Below are 20,746 nucleotides of genomic sequence, written 5' to 3'. Positions count from 1 at the left end.
TCTATATTTAGTGCTCTATACATGTGTCCAAAGATTTAATGTGACGGAGAATCTTGAATTTTTTTGAACTAAACAAGGCCTATGTGATGGGTCATGGGAGCATAAAGCTAGTGAGATCAAGCACTCAAGTCTCTGTATAAAGCCTCAGCTAAAAAGTGGTCATCTGAGCTTGATTCTGAAAAAATGGCATAGGGATTAGCTGGGCATTCCTGAACACTGGTTTCTTTCCTCGTCAGCTAAAAAGTGGTCATCTGCTCTTTCGGTCTCCAAAAAAACAAAAACCATGTGCTCTTCCTCCATTTGTCTTGGGCTCTTGGCCCCAACTGCCCACTGATTTTGACACGCAAAGTTTCAGCTTTGCAAGAAAAATCTCTGCTGCGCCCAGTTAGAATAACATACAATTTAGAACCGAGGAACTCAGCTTATTACGATTTAAAAAAACGTACGAAAGATGTACATGATGACGAGGTTACCCAAAATCCACTGTGAGGTTACTTTCATATGTGATCTCACTGAGAAGACCATGGCTTAGCTACCAAATGCAAGGTCGTCTTGAGCCGCACCGAAAGCTCGTCCTTTGGTGCTGCTGGTGGCCTGCCGGCCGGCAGCTCCCAGCCAAAGTGGTACAGTAGGCTTGCCAGTGCCAGCTCCAGCTCCATGGCCGGCGCGGCAAACCCAACACCAGAGCATCCTCTCCTCCATGATGCTCCAAACGGCACGAACTCGTCAAAGTCCTGCCACAGCAAGTACTCCGTCGTCGTCTTCTTCATGTCGTCGTCGGCGAACCGCTCCGGCATGAACTCGTCCGCGCTGCGCCACACCGTGGGGCCCCGTGAGATGGCCCAGGCGTTGAAGAAGATGTGGGTGCGCGCCGGAACATGGTAGCCGAGGTGCTCCGTGTGCTCCATCGTCTCACGGGGAAGGAGGAGTGGCACTGGCGTGCACAGCCGGAGCATCTCCTTGATCACCTGCTTGTTGTAGGGCAGCAGCTCGAGGTCGTCCTCCGTGACGTCGTCGTCGTCGTTGCCGGCGGCGGCGACGGCCGCCCTGATCTCGGCTTGGACCCTGCGCATCTCGTGTGGGTGGTTGATGAGCTCCGCCATGGCCCAAACCAGCCGCCTTGTGTACGTCGAGTCAGCGGCGGCGGCAGAAAACATGTTCTGTACACGCAATCCATCCTCAGATTTGTAGCAGTTGTTAAGAACATGTATGCACGCGTGGATCATCTTCGTCTCAGTCGACGTCGAATTGGACAGCGAGAGGAGCTGCAGGAAGCTGCTCCTGTTCGTCGCTTCTCTTGCGGTAGCCACATCCATGGCTTCTTCTCGTATGTACCTACTGCACATTGATGACACTTATTATTGGTTGTTAAAAACCTTGATAATTGTCAAATCAAATGTTGTAAGTAATGTCAACTGGACTGCCGCATCAGGGTCAGGGATGATGTACTGTAGTACCTTGTGCCAGCCTCAGGATCTCCCGTCGGCATCGTCAAGTAGCGTAGCTGGTAGAGGGATGTGACATTGTCAGCAATTGCGCCACCGACCATCTTCCCCTCGCGCCATAGCTCCGCATAGTTCTCATAGAAAATGGTGACTATTTTCTTGTCCTTCGCGAGCTGACGAACGCTTATGAGATTCTCTTGGAGTCCAAGGACTAGGTACACATCTTGGATTTTGATGCATTGTGTCAGTATGTCGCCAATTTTATGGACGAGCAGCCGGACGCCATCTGCTGCTCTGACGGCTGTTCCGGCAGGTGGATCCCGAAGGTTACAAAGAATTCTAGCATCGCCCACAGCATGGTGGGTGGCGCCTGAATCCAACCAGAGAATCAGCAGCAGGGGAGGCATTGGTTGTTCGGACAGCACATAAATTTTAGAGACACCCTGCTCTTCACTGGAACCACGGGAGCTTAGAGGCCTTCCACTGTCCACACTGGCCATGGTAAAAAAAACTAGACTTAATAATCAGTAGAAATGTTGTCAAGTCTCGATTCAAACAAGTTCCTTTCTACGACACTGTTACATTTTTAGCAAAAGTTGAAGACGAGCTGTGAATTTCACTAGTTATCAGCTAGTTCTACAAAATGCACTGGCAGATCAGTTTATGCATGACAGCATGTTTTTTTTTGGTTGCACTCGCAGTACAATATATCGCTGATCTTCACTAACTTAAAAATTTCAGACAAGGTGCAGTAGGTGCTGTATTTTTGTGGCGCTTTATTTTTGTAATAACTTAAGAATATACTGCGGATCCTCAGTAACCAAATGACGCTTTATTTTCTAATTTGATATATTAATTAGTTTCGCTGTAATCCTCCTTATTGTAGTAGTAATAGAATCTAATTGCTAAATATTGGTTTTAACTGAAATAAGTGCACAGAATAGATGAATCTGAGTCTCTTATGCAAATGGCTCTGGAAAATTGAAAGAGAACTATGGGAACAGATCATTACACATAAATACCTAAGGAAAGATACTTTTGCTCTGTTAAACACAAGCAGACTGACTCCCCTATTTGGGCTGATGTGTTAAAGGTTAGAGAGATATACTTGGAGGGGAGGAAATTCATCATTGGGGATGGAAAGAAATTCTATTATGGAAAGATAGATGGTTGTATCAACAACCCCTTGCACAGCTCTACCCTGATTTATTTAAGATGGCTCAACAACAGGATATTACTCTTGCTGATGTAAAACATTATAACCACCTTGGTCTCACCTTTTCTAGATGGTTGATTGATGATTGGAATGTTCAGTTGGATACCATCATAGCTGATATGGCTAATATATATAATAATTTGGAAATTTAGTCCTAAAGGCCATTTACAGTCAAATAATGATTCTGGCCCATATCACAAGAAAATCTGGAAGTGTAAGATTCCTGCTAAGATCAAAAATTTTCTCTGGATGGTTTTTGAACAATACAATTCTCACTAAAGATAATATTATCAAAAGAAAGTGGCAAGGTGATCCTACCTGTTATTTCTGTCTTATGGATGAATCTGCTTCTCACTTGTTATTCTATTGTAATATTGCCAAAACAGTTTGGGCAACCTTTGCAACTTGCATCGGTGCTGATGATATTCCTAGCTCTTTGGCCAGTGTTGGTTGTGGGGTGAGATATGGCTCCCTGGTGGTAAGAAATTTCATACTCGGCAAGCTAATTCAGAATCCCATTTCTATTGTTTGTCACGCTTGCTGAACATAAAGCTGAAGCTGAACAAGACTCTGCTGCTGAAGGATGATACTGACAGCCATCAGGAGGAATGAGCATGGCTTGCTGTTCGGATGGCAGTTCTCTTTTGTGACGTTTGACTGGAAGCTTAGTTTCAATAGCCGTGTCATTTAAACTTCTGTAATAAGTCCATTCTAGTGTTTGGTACTTTGGTTCTGAAGGATGCGTGCGCCACTGATGATAGGCAGTTTAGGCACGTGGTGGTAATCATAGATAGTGTTCATTCTCTTAGATGTCTTTACTTACTCTGAAAACTCTTGTTACTCTACATGGTCGTTGTATTTCTGTTATGATGGTAATGGAAATTGGGGAAACCGCCAGTTCAAAAAAGTGCACAGAATAGCAGGGTACATCATAAATAATGACTACAGTATTTGGCAGCAACTACTAAGTTCAGCCAATTCCAAAGATGGCTGCATACAAAGTGTTTTTCATTATTCATCATTGCTTTTGGAGTGAATTGATTAGTCTATGATGTGCAACTAATGTAATGCAATGAATTTCAGCTCCTTCCCTGACAGCATCTACTGTTTGCCAACAATATATAAAAGAAGGGAAAAAAAAGAAAAGAAGATACAGTACTCTTTTTCCGGCATCTGTTGAACTGAACTTTAAGGATTTTGGCCACCAAATGGACTAATGATGCGCAATGCATAAAGCTAACTTATTTCGATGATAAATTTTCAAGGGTTTGACCAATCTAACTCGTGGAACTCAGTGCATGGGGCAGGGCTAATCCCCATCTGCTAACCGCTGGAACAGAGGGAGGGAGAGGGATCATCTGGTGCAAACCTCAGGAACATGTGGATCCTCGACATAGCCATATGCATCAATCGATGCAGAAGCAGACATATCAATATATTCACTTGTCTGAAAAATGTGTGCATCCTCGACAGCGACAGCGACCACCAGTAGTCCCCCTCATCTCCCAATCCATCCTTGCTTGTCATGGTCATCCTGAAACGGGATAGACGGTGGTGAAGGCTGAATTGTGAGGAAGACGTTATCAAGTCCCCTCCTTTCCCCCACAGATGATGCTGCTACCCTCGTTTCTTTTCTAGACGAAGAAAAGATGATCAGCTGGCCAGCTGGGTAAAAAGAAAAAAAAACAAAAACGAACCTGTACTCGCGGAGCTGAGCCATGGCGCGACGCTTGAACGGAAGGTCCCGCCGCCGCGAGGTGAGCCCGCACCCGGAGACGGCACCGGCGCTTTAGGGTTCGAATTTTCCAGACAAAGAAGAGAAGAGAGGAGCAGTGAGCAGAGCAGGTAAAAATATGTGAAGAGAAGGTCAATGGCGTGGGTGTGGGCCCCCGCAGAGCGAGCGAGACACGCAGGTGGTATAGTTACTGGAATGCCCCCCGCCGCGCAAGCATCTCTCGAATCGAACAAGAGAGAGAGGAGAGGAGACAAGAAGAGACTGGAACGCCGGTGGTGGTGCGTCACCTGTGACCTCATGCCGCAGCCCTCCACGGCGCCGTTGCCGGTCGTCGATGCCCCTCCCTCCAGGTACTCCACGGCGCACGGCCCCTCAATCCCCTTTCTTCAGCTTCCCCCTCTTCTTCCTAAATCCTGAGAAAACTGACTCGATTGCATCTCCATCGACGAAGCGGGGTCGACGGGAGGTCGTCGTCGCCCGAGGTCATCCTCGACTCCGGCGCCGCCATGCACGTCACGGGCTGCGGGGAGCTGCTCTCCGGGCCGACGACGAGGCCCGCGCCCCAAGGAAGCAGGTCGTTCCGCACGCGCGGCGGCGAGGTCATGGACGCCGTCGCCGTCGGGTCCGTGGCCACGCGGCGGTTCCTCGTGCATCAGGTCTATCAGGTCCCTGGGCTGCCGCTGGGCCGGGGGCAGCGCGCCGTCGTCGTCCTGTCCGTGCGCCAGCTCACGCGGCTGGGCCTCGCCGTCACCTTCGGCTGCGAGGCCTGTGACGTCAGGGACCGCGGCACCGGCGCCCTCGTCGGGGAGGGCCACCTGCGGGAGGAGGATGGCTTCTACTACCTTGATTACCTCAGGGTCCCTCTCCCTTAAAGCTAGCTGAGCCCTTTTTGCCTCGCCTCGCCTCGCCTCCATGGTCGCTGGCGTCTGCCAGCAGCCAGCAGGGGAAGGCCATTCTCTGAGGAAAAAAAAAAATATTGTTGGCTGATTTCTTGCGAGAGAAAAGTTCCATGGAGAAAAGTTCCTTGGCTAGCTTCTTATGAGAGAAAACTTCCTTGGCTAGCTATGCATGCAGTAGAATGGGTGATGTTTAGAGATGGGGGTGGTGTTTCAAATGGATATCCGCGGTTCTTCTCTAGTGTAATTTAATGAACTAAATGAAAAAAAATGAGAGAAGAAATTATTAGTTCGTTAAGTTGGACTAGATAAGAACCGTGGGTATGCATTTGGAGCACCATTCCCATCCTTAGTGATGTTATATTTGTTTGGTGTCGTATTTCCTTCCCGATTCCCAATTTGTTCACCCCTTGCAAATAAGCACGCTTGTATCGGTGTTGATTACTTTAGGATATGTCTAATACAGGTTAGATTCTCATGCTTGAGAGTTTGATTTCTTCCTCTAGACTAGATTAATGTTAAACCCTTTAGCTAATTAACACTATCGGAGTTCTGAACTGGAACTTCTCCATTGTACAAATCATGACCTTTTAGGTCCAGTTCATTAGGTCACATGTCGAGTCTGCTCTATCTACCCGCCTCTTATCTAATGTTAATATCATTCTCTTGCTGTTTATCTCTTAATAATCTGTACTTAATATTATTTCCTTGAAGTTGAGCTCTATCATTCATACTGATTGATGAAGTAAATATTTTGGATGGGTTGTTTCTTATCTGTTATGAACTCATATGATCAGTGTCGCATTGCTGTTATGAACTCAGATGATCAGTGTTGCATTGGGATTTGGGATTGGTATTTCATTCCAATTTCCCAATTTAGGTATCTTCCCAGCGATCCTGCACATGTAATCTTTAGGATAACGATTTATGGGACCAGACCATTGGAATACTTCACCAATGATTTTAATATGTTGCACTATATTTTGAAGTTGAAGCTAATTTCCTGTATTACTTGAAAGTCATGTTATTTTCTTTTTTTTTCCTCCTGTTGATTAATTCATGAGCTGTATATGTTGTTTCAATTTGTCATCTTGTATATTCAGCTCTGCTCTGAATGTGCTATAATTCACACGGTACTTCTTTGCTCATATATTGTGGAACCTGAATAGCATTTGTGATTTTGGGCTTTGTTTAACGTTTACAATGATTATTATTCTCTTGGTTATATCACCCAAAGTTTCATTTCTTCTTTGCAAGGAACATTACTTAAAGTTTTTTTTATAAACATTACTTAAAGTTCATTATTATACTTGATTTATTCCCGACATGTTCAGCTTTCAACATGTTTACACCTCTGTTCAATTTTATTTGGTTTTATTGCTGGACAAGCTCATGTAATTAGGCTAGTCACTACCACTTATGTGCTTAGTATTTACGAATCTAATATATTATCATGCAAAAACAACTTTATCAAAAGGGACGTATATACAACTTACAAACAAATCTTCCTTTGCGACGATTTGTGGCAAATTGAGTAATTCAGAAACAGTACCGGAAGCAACCACTAGTCTCATGTACCATAAGGAGTACCAAGGCTTGCCTGAAGATCACTGCATTTTGAAACATCAGGCTTGTGGTCCAGGAAGCCATGCACCAGCTTTCTGGAACAACTCAATTCGAGCCTATGCTCCTCGACGAGGTGGCCGATGAAGATGCACAGGACCATCCTGCTTGGCCACTCTCTGTCTCTGAAATTGGCAATTGTCATTTCCATCAGGATCTGCAGCTAACAATCTTCAACCGTTTTCTTTGCATCTCCCCATGCCTGCCCATGATCACTACTGCAAGAATGAAGGGCTTGTCTGCTCAAAGAAAGGGCGGCTGCATTTTTTTTTCTTTATATCGGGATGAAATGAAACTACAACTTTCCTAAACAATGATTGGGACCTCACCTGTATGGTCCTTAAAACATTGTGGCCTTGTTTAGTTCATAAGATATTTTGCAAAAATTTTCATATTTTCCATCACATCGAATCTTGCGGCACATACATAGAGCACTAAATATAGATAAAAGAAATAACTAATTGCACAGTTTACCTGTAATTTGCGAGACGAGTCTTTTGAGCCTAGTTAATCCATGATTGGATAATATTTGTCAAATACAAACGGAAGTGCTACTATTCCTATTTTGTAAAATTGTTTGGAAGTAAACAAGGCCTTGGTTATGACCGAACCTTGGCAAGTGTCCAATCACCTTGATCTTTATAAGTGAGGACGATCTACTAGGCATCAGATATATATCCTTAGCTGCCAAATCTCTGATTTCCCAATTCACTAACCCTTTGCTAGCCGCTGAGCTCAAGGGCAATCCCCACAACACATTTGCATGCCATCGGTAGATGCAGTCACGCAGAAGCTTTTGGTGAGGAGCTAGGTCTGGGTGAAATCAGTCCTCTCTATAGTACCAATATGGCAATATACGCCTTGCATTGCTCACTGTCACTGACAACCTACCTCTCGGTTCCTCCAAATGAGCAAGGAAAGGTTCAGTCTAGCAAGGCAAATGTATGGTGTTATGGCCTACTATTGTTTGCGACCAAACAAGCTAGGTGGACTCGATGTCACCAATCTTTAGGCTCGTTAGGATCGTCCTGCAGACACAGTGGCTTTGGCTCCAACAAACTGATGCAGATAGAACATGGGCAGAGCTCCCAATCAAGCCCTCTTCTCCAGAGTTCTAAGCTTTTTTTTTTCCGCACCATGACATCCATGGGCAGTATATGGATACCTTGTTATCTGTAATATAGATTCTAAACCTACCTAGAATAATCCAAATTCTTTAAATCTCTTAGGGGTTCAAACGACACCAAATTAAAGTCGTATGCATTCTTGATCTCCAAGAGCAGTTTCTTTTCTTTGGTCTACCACTAGTTCGTTTGCCGTCGTTGTCTTGGCCTATTGGCCCCACTGCCCACAGATTGTGATTTTGGTGCACACAGCTTGTGCTTGCGGCTCCACCAAAATTCACTAGTTGTTTCTCTCAGTCCCAGGTCTTCTTTGCTGACCCATTAAAAAGAAGTCTTCTTTACTGATGACCGCCACTTTGAAGTATCTGATAAATCTAGCTGAAAATAAAATGATTTAATTTATTAGTCATTTAACATTGTTTTTCTTTTATAATAAATTAGTGAATAATACTTTTAACTATGGTTTTTCAGTTAAACGATCAATCAAAATCAAAACAAAGGGAAAAAGAAAAAAAAAAGAAAAGATGTCACTGTCATGTGTTTCTCTTGGAGAAAAAGAAAAGAAAAGAGCAGGCATCAAAACAAAAGAAAAGAGATGTCAACGGTCAACGGAGCAGTGCGTCCTTGAAAATCAGAGCTCACAAGCTCGAGAGCTCCCCGGCATTTCAACAGTTTGAGGCTCCCACGCGCGACCTCACCGTCACCGCCGTCGTCCTCCCCGCTGTCCAGTCTCCACCACTCCCAGTCCCAGCCCAGGCCAAGGCAGGCGTCAACCGTCCGGCGGTCGCTCCCCGGGCCGCGCGGCGCGATGGGGTGGGCGGCGCGGTTCCTGACGGCGGTGTCGTTCCTGGCCGCGGGGGTCCTCTTCGCGCCCGACGCGCTGCCCCTCGGCGGCTCCGGATCCGGCGCCGCGGCCGCCGCGAGGCTGGTCCACGTCCTCGCCTTCGCCACCGCCTGGGGCGCCGGGCTCTGGGTCACCTTCATCGGCGGCATCGTCATGTTCAAGTAAGCAAAAGCACTAACCAAACAAACGCCGCCGCGTCGGCGTCGATTCGCTGGGACTTGGGGACTTTGGGTTTGATTGGCTGCTAGCTTCATTCGAGGAGGAAGCGAAGCATGATCACTCCCGCGCCAAACCCTCCTCTACCACGCCGTCGGCGTGCGCCAGCATTCGTTTCGGCCGCCGCCAGCGGCGAGAGGTCAAGTCCAAAACACTAGGGGCTTTTCTGTAAATCAGGGGCTTATCTGCAAAACCACCGCGGCGACGACGGTGAGTCGGCGATGCCTTCCGCCCGATTGGGAGGTCTTCCCCCCCACGGCCACACCGTGTCGTCCCTCCCTCTCCGGCATCGGCTTCACCGGCCACAGCACTCGCACCGCACCGTACCAAAGTCAGAGGAAAGTTGGGAGACAGGGAGACATGCGTTCCACCTGTCTTCCTTGCCGATGCCACTTCAGTACTTCACCCAAGCCTCAAAAACCCAAGATAAGCCCCTGATTTTGATGTGCTGATGCTGTCAGCAGCAATTCAAAATCAATTTCATAATTTCAGTGCACAGCACACATTCTTGCAAGAACCTTGAGGGAAACTCTTCAGAAGTTCTATGCTGATTTTGAAATTTGAATTATGGTTGTAAGATGAGAAGCAGCAGAAATCTTTCTTTAGAATTCTATGACTTTTAGTTGCATGGGTCTTTGCTCCTCACTAATTCACTGGATCAGCGTCTTAATTTGGTAACTATTAGTCCTGAAAAATCACATTGCAAAAATAGGACTTACACCTTGAAGATATGTTGGGAAGGAGAATTGGGATGTCTGAAGTACTCTTATGTCATGCGACAGCTGTTACTCATAGGTGCGAACATTAGATATAAGCTTGTGGACATTATGATGACTTTGTTCACCGTTCTCCCATTAAACATTCTGAAAGTTCTGCCTCCATTGCTGCCATTTTTCAAGGAAGTGGGGTGGTTTTTTTTGCTCAGCTGTTCAAATATACCTTCAATAATTTTTGTCTTTACAGTGCTAATATGACACCTTGTTATAGTGAGAACTAAGAAGTCCACCCAAAAAGTAAGGACTAGCATATATGTTCTTGTTGCAATAGCACCATGTGCGGGTTAATTATTCCCTTACTATTAGAACAGAGTGTAAACCTTGATGATGCTTTCATAAAATCCTTTTTGAATCCGGAAGGTACTTGCCGAGACACCAGTTTGGGAGTCTGCAGGGGAAAATGTTCCCGGCATACTTCATGTTGATATCATCATGTTCAGCGATATCCGTGGCAGCATTCGCGTACCTGCACCCCTGGAAAACAGCGTCAACCATCGAGCGCTACCAGCTTGGCTTCCTGATTTCAGCCCTTGGCTGTAACCTGTCCAACCTTCTGGTTTTCACGCCCATGACTGTTGAGGTGATATACTTTGTTCATGCTCTTCAGCTTTTTATTTACCTCTCTTTGAATTTTCCAAATGACACACTATATTATAGTTTGGGTATGCTGTATTCAGTAATCTCAGGACTAATGACAGTGACTGCATATTTTTTACTGTTTATTTTCAATTTCGAGATTAACTACACTGGTATTTGAGGTATGTAAGGCAAAGGGAAGACACTTTGATGAAGATTTATATTGTTATATAGGTCATGGCTGCACTTTCCGTGGCGCATACAGGAACCTATAGATTTGTTTTTATTTTCATTTTGGGAATCAGGGATAGACAACTTGTCTAATCACAGGAATTTGGATATTTGCCATTTCCAACAAATGGCTTCACAAACTTGGCACCACCAAGATGGGTTTTGCAAATTTGCACTCAGCTTGTTGACACTTTGATTTCCCTGCCATTTTTTTTTTCTATTTTTATTTTTCGTACAGGATCCACTATGTTTTGTTTTTTCAGTGAGCAATCCATTGTTGGGATTTGAGAGGCAAGAATCTAGCTTTGTTTTATTTAGAAGCACAGAGGTTTGTCTGGCCATGTGTATGAACCTTCAGTTTACAATGCAGTTGAGAAGGTCACCTTTTTCTGTGCTTTTAGATAACAAACGTGACAAATGAGATATCTTGATCGCTGAAATCTACACTGAGCACAACTCATTGTACTATTCAAGTAGACAAGTAGGGGGGAAAACAGAGAATATGCCCTTTGGTTGGTTAAGCAGTACTGGTCTTTCTATCTTCAGTATCGCTTGTTCCTATATAAATAGTGCTCTGCTTGCGCAGATGATGATGAAGAGGCACAAGATGGAGAAGGACCTCGGCATCGGCACTGAGGTCGGGTACTCGAAGAACGCGGAGACTGCAAAGAGGAGCCCCACCCTGGCAGCGATGAACCGGAAGTTCGGGATGATCCACGGGCTATCGTCGCTGGCCAACATCATGGCCTTCGGCAGCCTGGCCATGCACTCCTGGTATCTCTCCAGCAAGCTCGACCTGTGACTGATCAGGGCTTCCCCATTTCGTGATCAGTGCTCTCTGCGACGTAGCTGCTGGTGGCCACAAACTCTGAGCTTAACTTAGGTCTATGGATGGAGACACGGATGGTCTTGTGATAGAGAACTTTGAGACGAGATGTATTATGAATTTGAATAACGTACAGAATGTAGGTATATGATCTGGTGTTTGATATTATTTACAGGAAAACTCCTGCTTTGCTTACAATATCAGTTTTTTAGCAAGCTTACAATAGCTGTGGATGTGCAGTCGTGCACACTTCCGACTTCCGAGTTTCAGGTAGTCCCCGCGCCTCGATTAATATGACTGGCCTACTCCCTCTGTCTGTTAACGTTCTAGGAATTATCACAAAGATCAATGCCGATCGAAGCAAAAAAAACACTGCCACCCCTGTATAGGAATCTTGCAGCTGATGATCACATCCAGCAGCGTGGAGTCTGTGAGCAGCACCCCGGTTGGGAAATGTTTTTTATTCATCTCTCCACGCTTTAGAGGGCATTAGTACATCGTTTTTTTTGCTTTTTAGGGTGTGTTTAGTTACCCTTGAAATATAAAATACTAAATACTAAATACTTTTTGGAATAATAAAATGCAAAATCCTAAATTTTTCATAGGTGTTTTTAGTTTTGTCCAAAATACCAATTTTTTTCTAGTGTTGGTGGGGGTGGGCACGGGCTCCCAGTAGTTTTTGGGCCTTTTTTGGCCTCTTAAGTCTAAAATCTAAAAGAAAGAATAGTCACATTTTTGCTAAAAATATTGTAATGTGTTTAATTCCATTATGCAAAATGATGGACTAAAACCCAATTAGATGAAAGGGGAACAAACACCCTCTTAATTCCTCTTTTCATCCAAAAAAGTTATAGGTTTTAGTCCACCATTTCGTATAATGGAACTAAACATCATATAATTTTTTTTGGCAAAAAGGTGGCTATTCTCAATACTACAAAAAAAACTTAACCGCTACCTTTTCGAAACCCTCTCGGAGACGGGCACAATTTTAAACCACCTCGGTTAATGTCTCGAATTAACCGAGACGGTTACTTTTTATTAACCGAGGCGGTTACCTAAAATCTATTAACCGAGGCGGGCAATATAATATAACCACCTCAGTTAATTCCTATTAACCAAGGCGGGCATTATAATACAACCATCTCGGTAAATTATTAACCGAGGCAGTTATTTTATAAGGCCCGCCTCCTATAATTTGGCCTAGCCCGCTAACATTTCCAAACCCATACCAGCCACTACTACTCTAGCATATCAAAGCAAACACAAACCCTAAAATCACTCCACTCTCTCCCTCACACCCGCAGCCATCGGTCTCTCTCCCTCTCCCTTTGCACCCGAGCGCTCCTCTCTCTCTCTCTCTCTCTCTCTCTCTCTCTCTCTCTCTCTCTCTCTCTCTCTCTCTCTCCCATCGACGTCTCTTCCCCTCTCCCGCTGACGCCACCTCACCTCCCCTCTCTCCCACTCTCCCACCGACGCCGCCTCACCCCCCGTCTCTCCCACTCTCCTGTGCCTCTCTCCTAGTGGATCTGGAAGAGCCAGTGGCCTGGCGGAGCAGTGGCCCCAAATTGCGGCGATTTAGCAGCTGGTGGCCATGGCCCTCCATCGGCCGAGCTCCTCCACCGGCCATGGCCCTCCGTCGGCCGAGCTCCTCCACCGACCGAAGCCCTCCATCGGCCAAGCTCCTCGACCTCCCAAGCTCCTCCACAACTTCGATGGCGGCACCCCTCCTTCCAGATCCGGTACGGCACGTCGCGGAGAGCACAAATCCGGTGGTCAGGGGGCTGGATCTGTGTGGGGGCGACACGGATGCCTCCTCTTCCTCTTCCGGCGTGGCGACGTGGGCGAGGAGAACCCGAATCTGGGTGTGGGCCAGGATAGCAACGCCATGGGCGAGTTACAGCGGTGCTCCTCCCTCTACCCCCTCTTGCTCGCAGATACGGTGGTCGGAGGTTGGATCTGGCGACGGGCGGCCAAATCCTGGCAGTCCGGTGAACTGCGGTGGCAGCAGCCCATGGATGGGCTTTGGCGGGCCTGTGGGTTTTGTTTTTTTATTCGATTAAGCGAGGCACGCAGGCAACCACCTCGGAAAAGTTCTCATTTACCGTGGCCTTTAGTCCGAGGTGGTTGGCCTGCCCGCCTCGGTTAACCATTTCTATCCGCCTCGATTAAAAATATTGTAGTAGTGTCTGCATTTTGAATTTTGGTCTCGAGAGGCCAAAAAAGCCAAAAAGCGCCTAGGAGCCCATGCCCACCCCCATCATCACCAAATTTTTTTTGGCATTTTGGATGGAACTAAACACATCCATAAAAAAAATGGCATTTTGTATTTTATCATTCTAAAGTACTTGATATTTTGTATTTTGCATTCTATGGGAAAGTAAATACACCCTTAATTCATGTTTCTGGCGAGTGGATGACAGGAACTGACTTTTTAATGATAGATTGAGTTGGATCAGACACATACACAGAGCTATAACATCAAGTACTCTAAGACGATTTTTGAATCCAAGAATGAGTTGTATTTTGGGATAGAGGGAATAAGAAGTTATTAAAACCCACTTGAGTTTGCTGCCACCACATAATTTGGGGCATTGGTGGCTCTTTTATATATTGGCATGTGTCGCTCTATGTTTTGCAAAAAAGACTCCTCTATATTTCCAAAAAACAACCCTCAGTCCAGAGACATTCCAACAATCGTGCTCCTCCCGCACCTTGGCTTGGTCATGAGTGGCTTGGGGACAATCGAAACCCTAGCCGCCGTCGCCTCCTCCCTTCTCTTGGTCCTGCCTAGTCGGCGTCGTCTCTTCCCTCCTCCCTCCTCCCCTAGCCATCGATTTCAATGTTTCTTAAGCAACATTTCCATCAATTATAACCTAGAGCAGCTATTTTCCCACATCATCAAAACTAATTTATGATTCAAAATCTACAATTTTAGTTACTTATCTGCTTCTTGTTTGCAGGTTCAAACACATGCCATGCACTTTTTTCAGAATGCTATGGTTCAAACGAAGATATCTAAGTAAAATAGCTACGTAGTACATCTAATTAAGCAATATGATGAAAAAAGGGGCAGCCCGCAGCCACAACCTCCCATTTGGCTACGAAGTTCACAATACAAGCTCCCATTCTAAAAGTAAAACACAAGAAAATGCACTAGTTTTTTTTTTTTTCAGTTACCCCTTCGTTGCAACAAATGGAAGCTTTGGCCTAATCCAAAGCCACTTTTGCCTAGACTATATAAACCTATTGACACTCGACGAGGGCTTGGGTAAGATAACGGCCAGAGAGACACCAAGGACGACAAAGAGTCGCTTGAGGTCAGATATTGGTCCTGCGCGGCAAGGCTACTTTCATACCAATCCGCCACCTTTCTTCTTCTTCTCTCTCTCTTTTAAAGAAAGTACCATCCGACACCGGTTCCATTATCCCATGCTCTAGGAAGTTAGTCTCTCTGTTTTCAAATAAATCAATTTATAGAATCTGTGTCAATAATTTTTTTAAAATTTAACTAATTTTATAAAAAAAGAAATAATATTTATATAAAATAAGCATATTATAAAGATATATTCTATTATTCATGTAGTGATACTAGTTTGATATTATAAATTTTAATGCTTTTTCTAAATGTTTGATCAAAATTATAATAGTTTGATATTATAATTTTTTTCTAAAAGTTCAATCAAAATTTAAAAATTTAACTTGCAACTTTAAGAATTTAGATCCACTGAGCATCTCCAAGAGTTTGCTAAATGAGGTTGTCATTCTTGAAAATTTGGCAAAACAAGAAATTTTACTCTCTAACATATTGGCAAATCAACTTGGCAATTTTGGAAACTTGACATCCTTCCCCTCCGCATGCGCATATATGCGCACGTGCATCCACTACACATCAGAGTTTCCTGCACGCGCGAGTGATGCCTTGATACATGAAAGCGACGGTTGTTTGCTCCTCCTCGTGACGCTTAATTTAATCCAAGCCGCCTGCAATTGCTGATGATCCGTAAACTGAATGCTACTAGCTTATGTCCGTCACAATAAAGGCTTTGTTTAGTTTCAAAAAAGTTTTGCAAAAAATTTTAGATTCCTAGTGAATGCACCTGTTGTTGCACGAAACACTAGAGAAGATCAGGGTTCAGCTTAGAATGTGAGCCTGCCATTGTGTTCATTGGGTGGCTTTGTGGTAACTAACGATTAACTGAAGAACAGCTCAGAATGTGAGCCTGTAAGTTTGGTAGAGTAAACGGCTTTTATGTGTTCAGTTTGACTACCCTCTTTGCAAATAAATCATGCCAATTATTTTTCTTGAACTTTTAACAGTAGACTTTCTGTTCACAAGGTAATGGTATTGAAGCGTGTTTCTTTTGTTGCTCCGGGCCATTCTAACTACTTGCATGGTTTCCATGTGTTAAGGTCGATTCTTTGACACATTGTTATGAAATATATTGTTAGTTATATTTTTTATGCTAAGGAAACTACAAATATGTAGACCATGCTAATCAATTGGTGAATTCGATCACTGCATAATGTTCTGAAGGCCTGTGGAAGTGTCAGGATCTCATTTTCTACTAGGGCCTCTGAACATTCTTTTTCTTTATTTGTATATGAAGTGTTTCCACTTAATTTCTAAACTATTTATTGGCATATGTCTGATGTAATATGATTTGGTGCTCTCCTGCTCCTCCTAGGGGTGTTTGGATCAGGGAGCTAATAACTAGACGTGGATGCTTGCCTTGCCAATGACTGTTTGGATCAGGGAGCTAATAACTAGCCCATGATGTGGATGCTTGCCTTGCCAATGACGTTGGCTATATGTGAAATCAAAGGAATGGGCACATCGTTCCTACCATCGGAAGCTCTACATGAGTGGTGTGATCATTTCTTTGTCCATTATTTTTCTATCAATATCAAATAATATACAAGAAAATTCAGAGATTGTTGTAGTTCTGTTAGCATCATGGAATCATCCATTCTATTTTCTTTAGATCTTGATGTTTCTTTGTCATTTCCAGGCAAAGTACAAGCAGATTTTGTGTGGGCACATGCACCAAAAAACTCTGTTCTTAGCTATTCGTTAGAAAATGTTCCTCGTGAAAATCATGTGCATGCCGATTAACACAATGTATGAATTAAATCAGAAGTTCAAAGAATGAAGCCAGTGGATCAGAAATAATTAGGAGATGAGAACAAAATACTTGCCAGTGAGGCAGCTTGCTAGCAGTCGAAGGTGAATAGTACAATGATAGGCATGATATTGTGACAGCTTGAGCCACTGGGATCGATAGAGAGGGCAGAGCTCCAACATAAAAGATGAAGGGTTCAACACGAAGACAGGGCATAAATAAGTTGAATTTTCTTTTGTTGTTGGACATTGTGGACAAGTAGAAAAAATTACACATCACTCTATGCATGTTCTAGAGTCAAAACATTGACTATCAGTTTGGTTCATATTGGATGATATTATCTCATTTTTTTATAGTTGCAAAATCTCAACAATGGTTGTTAGCAGTATCCTTGATATTCTTTCTTCCAAAAAAAGAATGGAGATTAGTCTTTATTTGATAAAAAATTTGCATCTAAAATAAATTGTCCCAGAGTAATGATTTCTTTTGCTTCACTTAGCACTTTGTATTGCTATCATTGTGTATGATTGAACTTCAGTCCTTAGCCTACCTAAAAAATGACACAATTTTAAACTTAGTATGGGTCATTAGCTATATATAGCATCAGTTTAATGTCTATTTAATTTCATAATATTGTTATCTTATTATGCGATTTGTATATTTATAGCATAATAGTTTATTTGTCCCGTAGCAACACACGGGCATGAACCTAACTAGTAATGAAAAAGAGGACGGGCGTCAGTGTGCCTGTGCAACATGTTGCCATGTCGGGCAGAAGCCAAAATTTTTGCTTGGGTCTTGTTTAGTTTCAAATTTTTTTGAATTTTGATACTGTAGCTTTTTCGCTTTTATTTAACAAATATTATTCAATTATGAAATAAGTAGGCTTAAATAATTCGTCTCGTGATTTACAGGCAATCTGTGCAATTAGTTTTTGTTTTTATCTATATTTAATGCTCTATGTATGTGCCGCAAGATTTAATGTGACGAAAAAGTTTAAAAAGTTTTTGGTTTTGGAGGTGAAACAAAGCTGGAAATGTCTGAGTTGACCTGCACGAATCATGGAGGCAGCTAGACCGTTGGATTAGTGGTGGGCGCACACATGGTTGTGGAAAATACAAGTTGGGCGTTAAGTCTCACGCGGACAGGTAGTAATATTTATTTGTACTCAAAAAAAGTATTAGCTGATGTTACATGTATTAATATTTTTTGTATATTTGTTAAATCCAAGATTGGTTTTCTCTTTGAAGAGACGAGGACCTTTTTTTCGCGCATTTCCGCTTCCTCCGCCCCCTGCCCGTTGCAGCTGCTCTGGTTTTGGTTCTCTTCCCCAGCCAGCCACCGCAACCGCAAAGCGGACAGCTCCGCTCCTCCAACTGCAGCGCATATCAAAGTATTGGGGGAGATGACAGAGGAGCTGCAGCCAGAGTCCGCCGGCGCCGAGCTTGTCGTGACCGAGGCGGCGCTGGTAGAGGCGGAGGTGCCTGCGGCGGCGAAAGCCGAAGCCGAGGCCGAGGCGGAGAAGACAGCTGATGAGGCCGCAGTCACCGCCGATGACTCGGGGGAGGAGACCGGATCGTTCAAGGAGGAGAGCAACCTGGTGGACGACCTGCCCGACCCGCAGAAGCAGCAGGCGCTCGACGAGTTCAAGCAGCTGATCGCTGCCGCCCTCGCCGCCGGTGAGTTCAACCTGCCTCCCCCGCTGCCGCCGCCGAAGGCCAAGGAGGAACCTAACGCCGAGGAGACGAAGACGGAGGAACCCAAGAACGAGGAGCCAGCCAAAGAAGAGCCCAAGGCCGAGGCCGAGGCTGCGGATGCCCCGGTTGATGAGGTCAAGACGGAGGTGCCGCCGGCCGAGGAGGCCAAGGCTGAGACGGTGGCCGAGGAAGCCAAGCCTTCCGAGCCCGAGGCGCAGGAGAAGACCGTCGTGTTCGCTGTGGAGGAGATCGAGGAAACCGTCGTGTCCGCCGCCGCCGCCGCCACCTCGGAGGAGGCAGCGGCGCCGGAGGTGGTGGCCGAGACTCAGGCGGCCGCGCCTGAGCCCGTGCTGATCTGGGGCGTGCCGCTGGTGGGCGACGATGAGCGCACGGACACGGTTCTGCTCAAGTTCCTGCGAGCGCGGGAGTTCAAGGTGAAGGAGGCCATGGCGATGCTCAAGTCCACAGTGCTGTGGCGCGAGCGCTTTGGTATCACCTCGCTCCTCGACGACGACCTCGGCCTGCCGGAGCTGGAGAACGTGGTGTTCTACCGCGGCACGGACCGCGAGGGCCACCCTGTCTGCTACAACGTCTACGGCGAATTCCAGGACAAGGATCTCTACGAGAGGACCTTCGGCGACGATGAGAAGCGGGAGCGCTTCCTCAAGTGGCGCATCCAGCTGCTGGAGCGCGGCATCCTGTCGAAGCTGGATTTCTCGCCCGGCGGCATCTGCTCCATGGTTCAGGTTACCGACCTCAAGAACTCGCCGCCCATGCTCCGCAAGCACCGGTCCGTCACCCGCCAGGCCGTCGCGCTGCTCCAAGACAACTATCCCGAGTTCATTGCCAAGAAGGTAGCGGTTCGGTTCTCATCGTCAGTTGAATTGCCGATTTGGAACTTTATAGCTGCATGATTATTATAGCTGCATGATTAGTACTCAATCCATCTCAAATTACAAGACGTTTGACTTTTTTGACATTAAATTTGACCACTTTGTCTTATTCAAAAGTTTGTATAAAATATCACTTTTTTGTTGTTGTTGTGGCTTGGTTTATTAATAAAAGTTCTACAACAATGACTTAAGTTTGACTATATTTGTATAATTTGTTTTTTTAACAAGACGAGTGGTTACACTTGGGTTAAAAAAAAGTCGGACGTTTTATAATATTTAGAATGGAGTGAGTATTCGACATGGTCATATTGATTCGAAAATTTAGTTCTGTAGTCAGTCTAAAAGATTCCAATTTCGGGTGATTGTAGTTTAACGTTGGGAGTGAATGATTGGGTCAAAGCTTATTCATTGAGTGCAGAGCTAAAGATTGGACCTTGATGGTATCATGGAGTTTTTTTACCGTGATCCGGCTGGTTTCCCTTATTTGGTTTTTTTTTTTCACATGATCAGGCTTGGGTATCTAGTGTGCTGCAGTTTTGTTTATTGTTACTGATCCGAATAGCAGACAACTTGTAAATTTGTTTGGTTCATCTTGTACAGGTGTTCATCAATGTGCCGTGGTGGTATTTCGCTGCCAACAAGATGATGAGCCCGTTCCTCACACAGCGCACCAAGAGCAAGTTTGTCTTTGCTACCCCAGCCAAGTCAGCAGAGACTCTATTAAGGTTTGGCGCAGAAAATTTTACGCTTGCTTTCCTTGTTTAGATTTCAAGCATTATGTTCATTGATCATGTCCATCAAACATCAGATACATCGCACCGGAACAAGTTCCTGTCCAATTTGGAGGCCTCTTCAAGGAGAACGATCCTGAGTTCACCACCTCCGACACTGTCACTGAGCTCACTGTCGAACCCTCATCGAAAGAAACCATTGAGATCCCTGTCACCGAGGTTGTCCTCGCTAAACATCCCAATTCACTTCTCATGAACCTTGCAGACTGCTCTTAATTAGATCGTTGTTACTAGTTACGTACTGTGTACAATGTGCAATCTTTGCAGAACTCCACAATTACATGGGAACTCCAGGTGCTCGGTTGGGAGGTGAGCTATGGCGCCGAGTTCACCCCTGACACTGTGGGTGGGTATGCTGTCATTGTCCAAAAAACAAGGAAGGTCCGATCATGAAGGGAAGCTTCAAGGCAGGCGAGCCCGGGAAACTCGTGCTAACTGTGAATAACCCTGCATCCAAGAAGAAGAAGCTCCTTTACAGATCAAAGACGAAGCGCGCTCCACCGCGCCCGCCCCTGCTATGCTCTCCTGCTATACGCTCTACTGGGTTAGCTTCTTTTTACTTCTGGTGCCCTGAATAAGTGGCCGTTCTGACCTACTTTGAACTATGATAACTATGAATATCAATCTGTGATCTTAGTACGTGCTAGAATTTTACAATTATAAGTATTAGTTATTGTTCATTTCATCTAACTAATAAATAATTATTTGTATTAAATTATATGTTTTCTCCATGTTTA

General features: G+C 44.9%; 3 protein-coding genes and 1 pseudogene across 4 annotated transcripts; 3 read left to right on the top strand and 1 right to left on the bottom strand.

Moving 5' to 3' along the window:
- LOC8082088 (cytochrome P450 71A8) lies at positions 138-4,527 on the bottom strand. 2 transcript variants are annotated; one of them, XM_021461284.1, is made up of 4 exons: positions 4,359-4,527; positions 4,031-4,195; positions 1,458-1,937; positions 138-1,338 (listed from the first exon to the last, which is right to left on the bottom strand). In XM_021461284.1, exons 1-4 carry the CDS (start codon positions 4,379-4,381, stop codon positions 510-512), a joined length of 1,497 nt encoding a protein of 498 aa, XP_021316959.1. In that variant the 5' UTR covers positions 4,382-4,527; the 3' UTR covers positions 138-509. The 2 variants fall into 2 exon arrangements, with proteins under 2 accessions (XP_021316959.1, XP_002449972.2); XM_002449927.2 differs by having other exon boundaries at positions 138-1,335.
- On the top strand, positions 4,496-5,845 carry LOC110435590. Its single transcript, XM_021461285.1, has 2 exons — positions 4,496-4,746; positions 4,848-5,845. The coding sequence occupies exons 1-2, from the start codon at positions 4,532-4,534 to the stop codon at positions 5,266-5,268; spliced, it is 636 nt and encodes a 211-aa protein (XP_021316960.1). The 5' UTR covers positions 4,496-4,531; the 3' UTR covers positions 5,269-5,845.
- On the top strand, positions 8,659-11,731 carry LOC8082087 (transmembrane protein 205). The gene is made up of 3 exons (XM_002451198.2): positions 8,659-9,044; positions 10,236-10,455; positions 11,269-11,731. The coding sequence occupies exons 1-3, from the start codon at positions 8,848-8,850 to the stop codon at positions 11,482-11,484; spliced, it is 633 nt and encodes a 210-aa protein (XP_002451243.1). The 5' UTR covers positions 8,659-8,847; the 3' UTR covers positions 11,485-11,731.
- Positions 18,034-20,587, top strand: LOC8082086 (annotated as a pseudogene).

The sequence above is a fragment of the Sorghum bicolor genome, chromosome 5, assembly GCF_000003195.3.
Source record: "Sorghum bicolor cultivar BTx623 chromosome 5, Sorghum_bicolor_NCBIv3, whole genome shotgun sequence".
In the NCBI taxonomy this organism is placed as follows: Eukaryota; Viridiplantae; Streptophyta; class Magnoliopsida; order Poales; family Poaceae; genus Sorghum; species Sorghum bicolor.
This window is presented reverse-complemented; position numbering and strand designations above follow the sequence as displayed.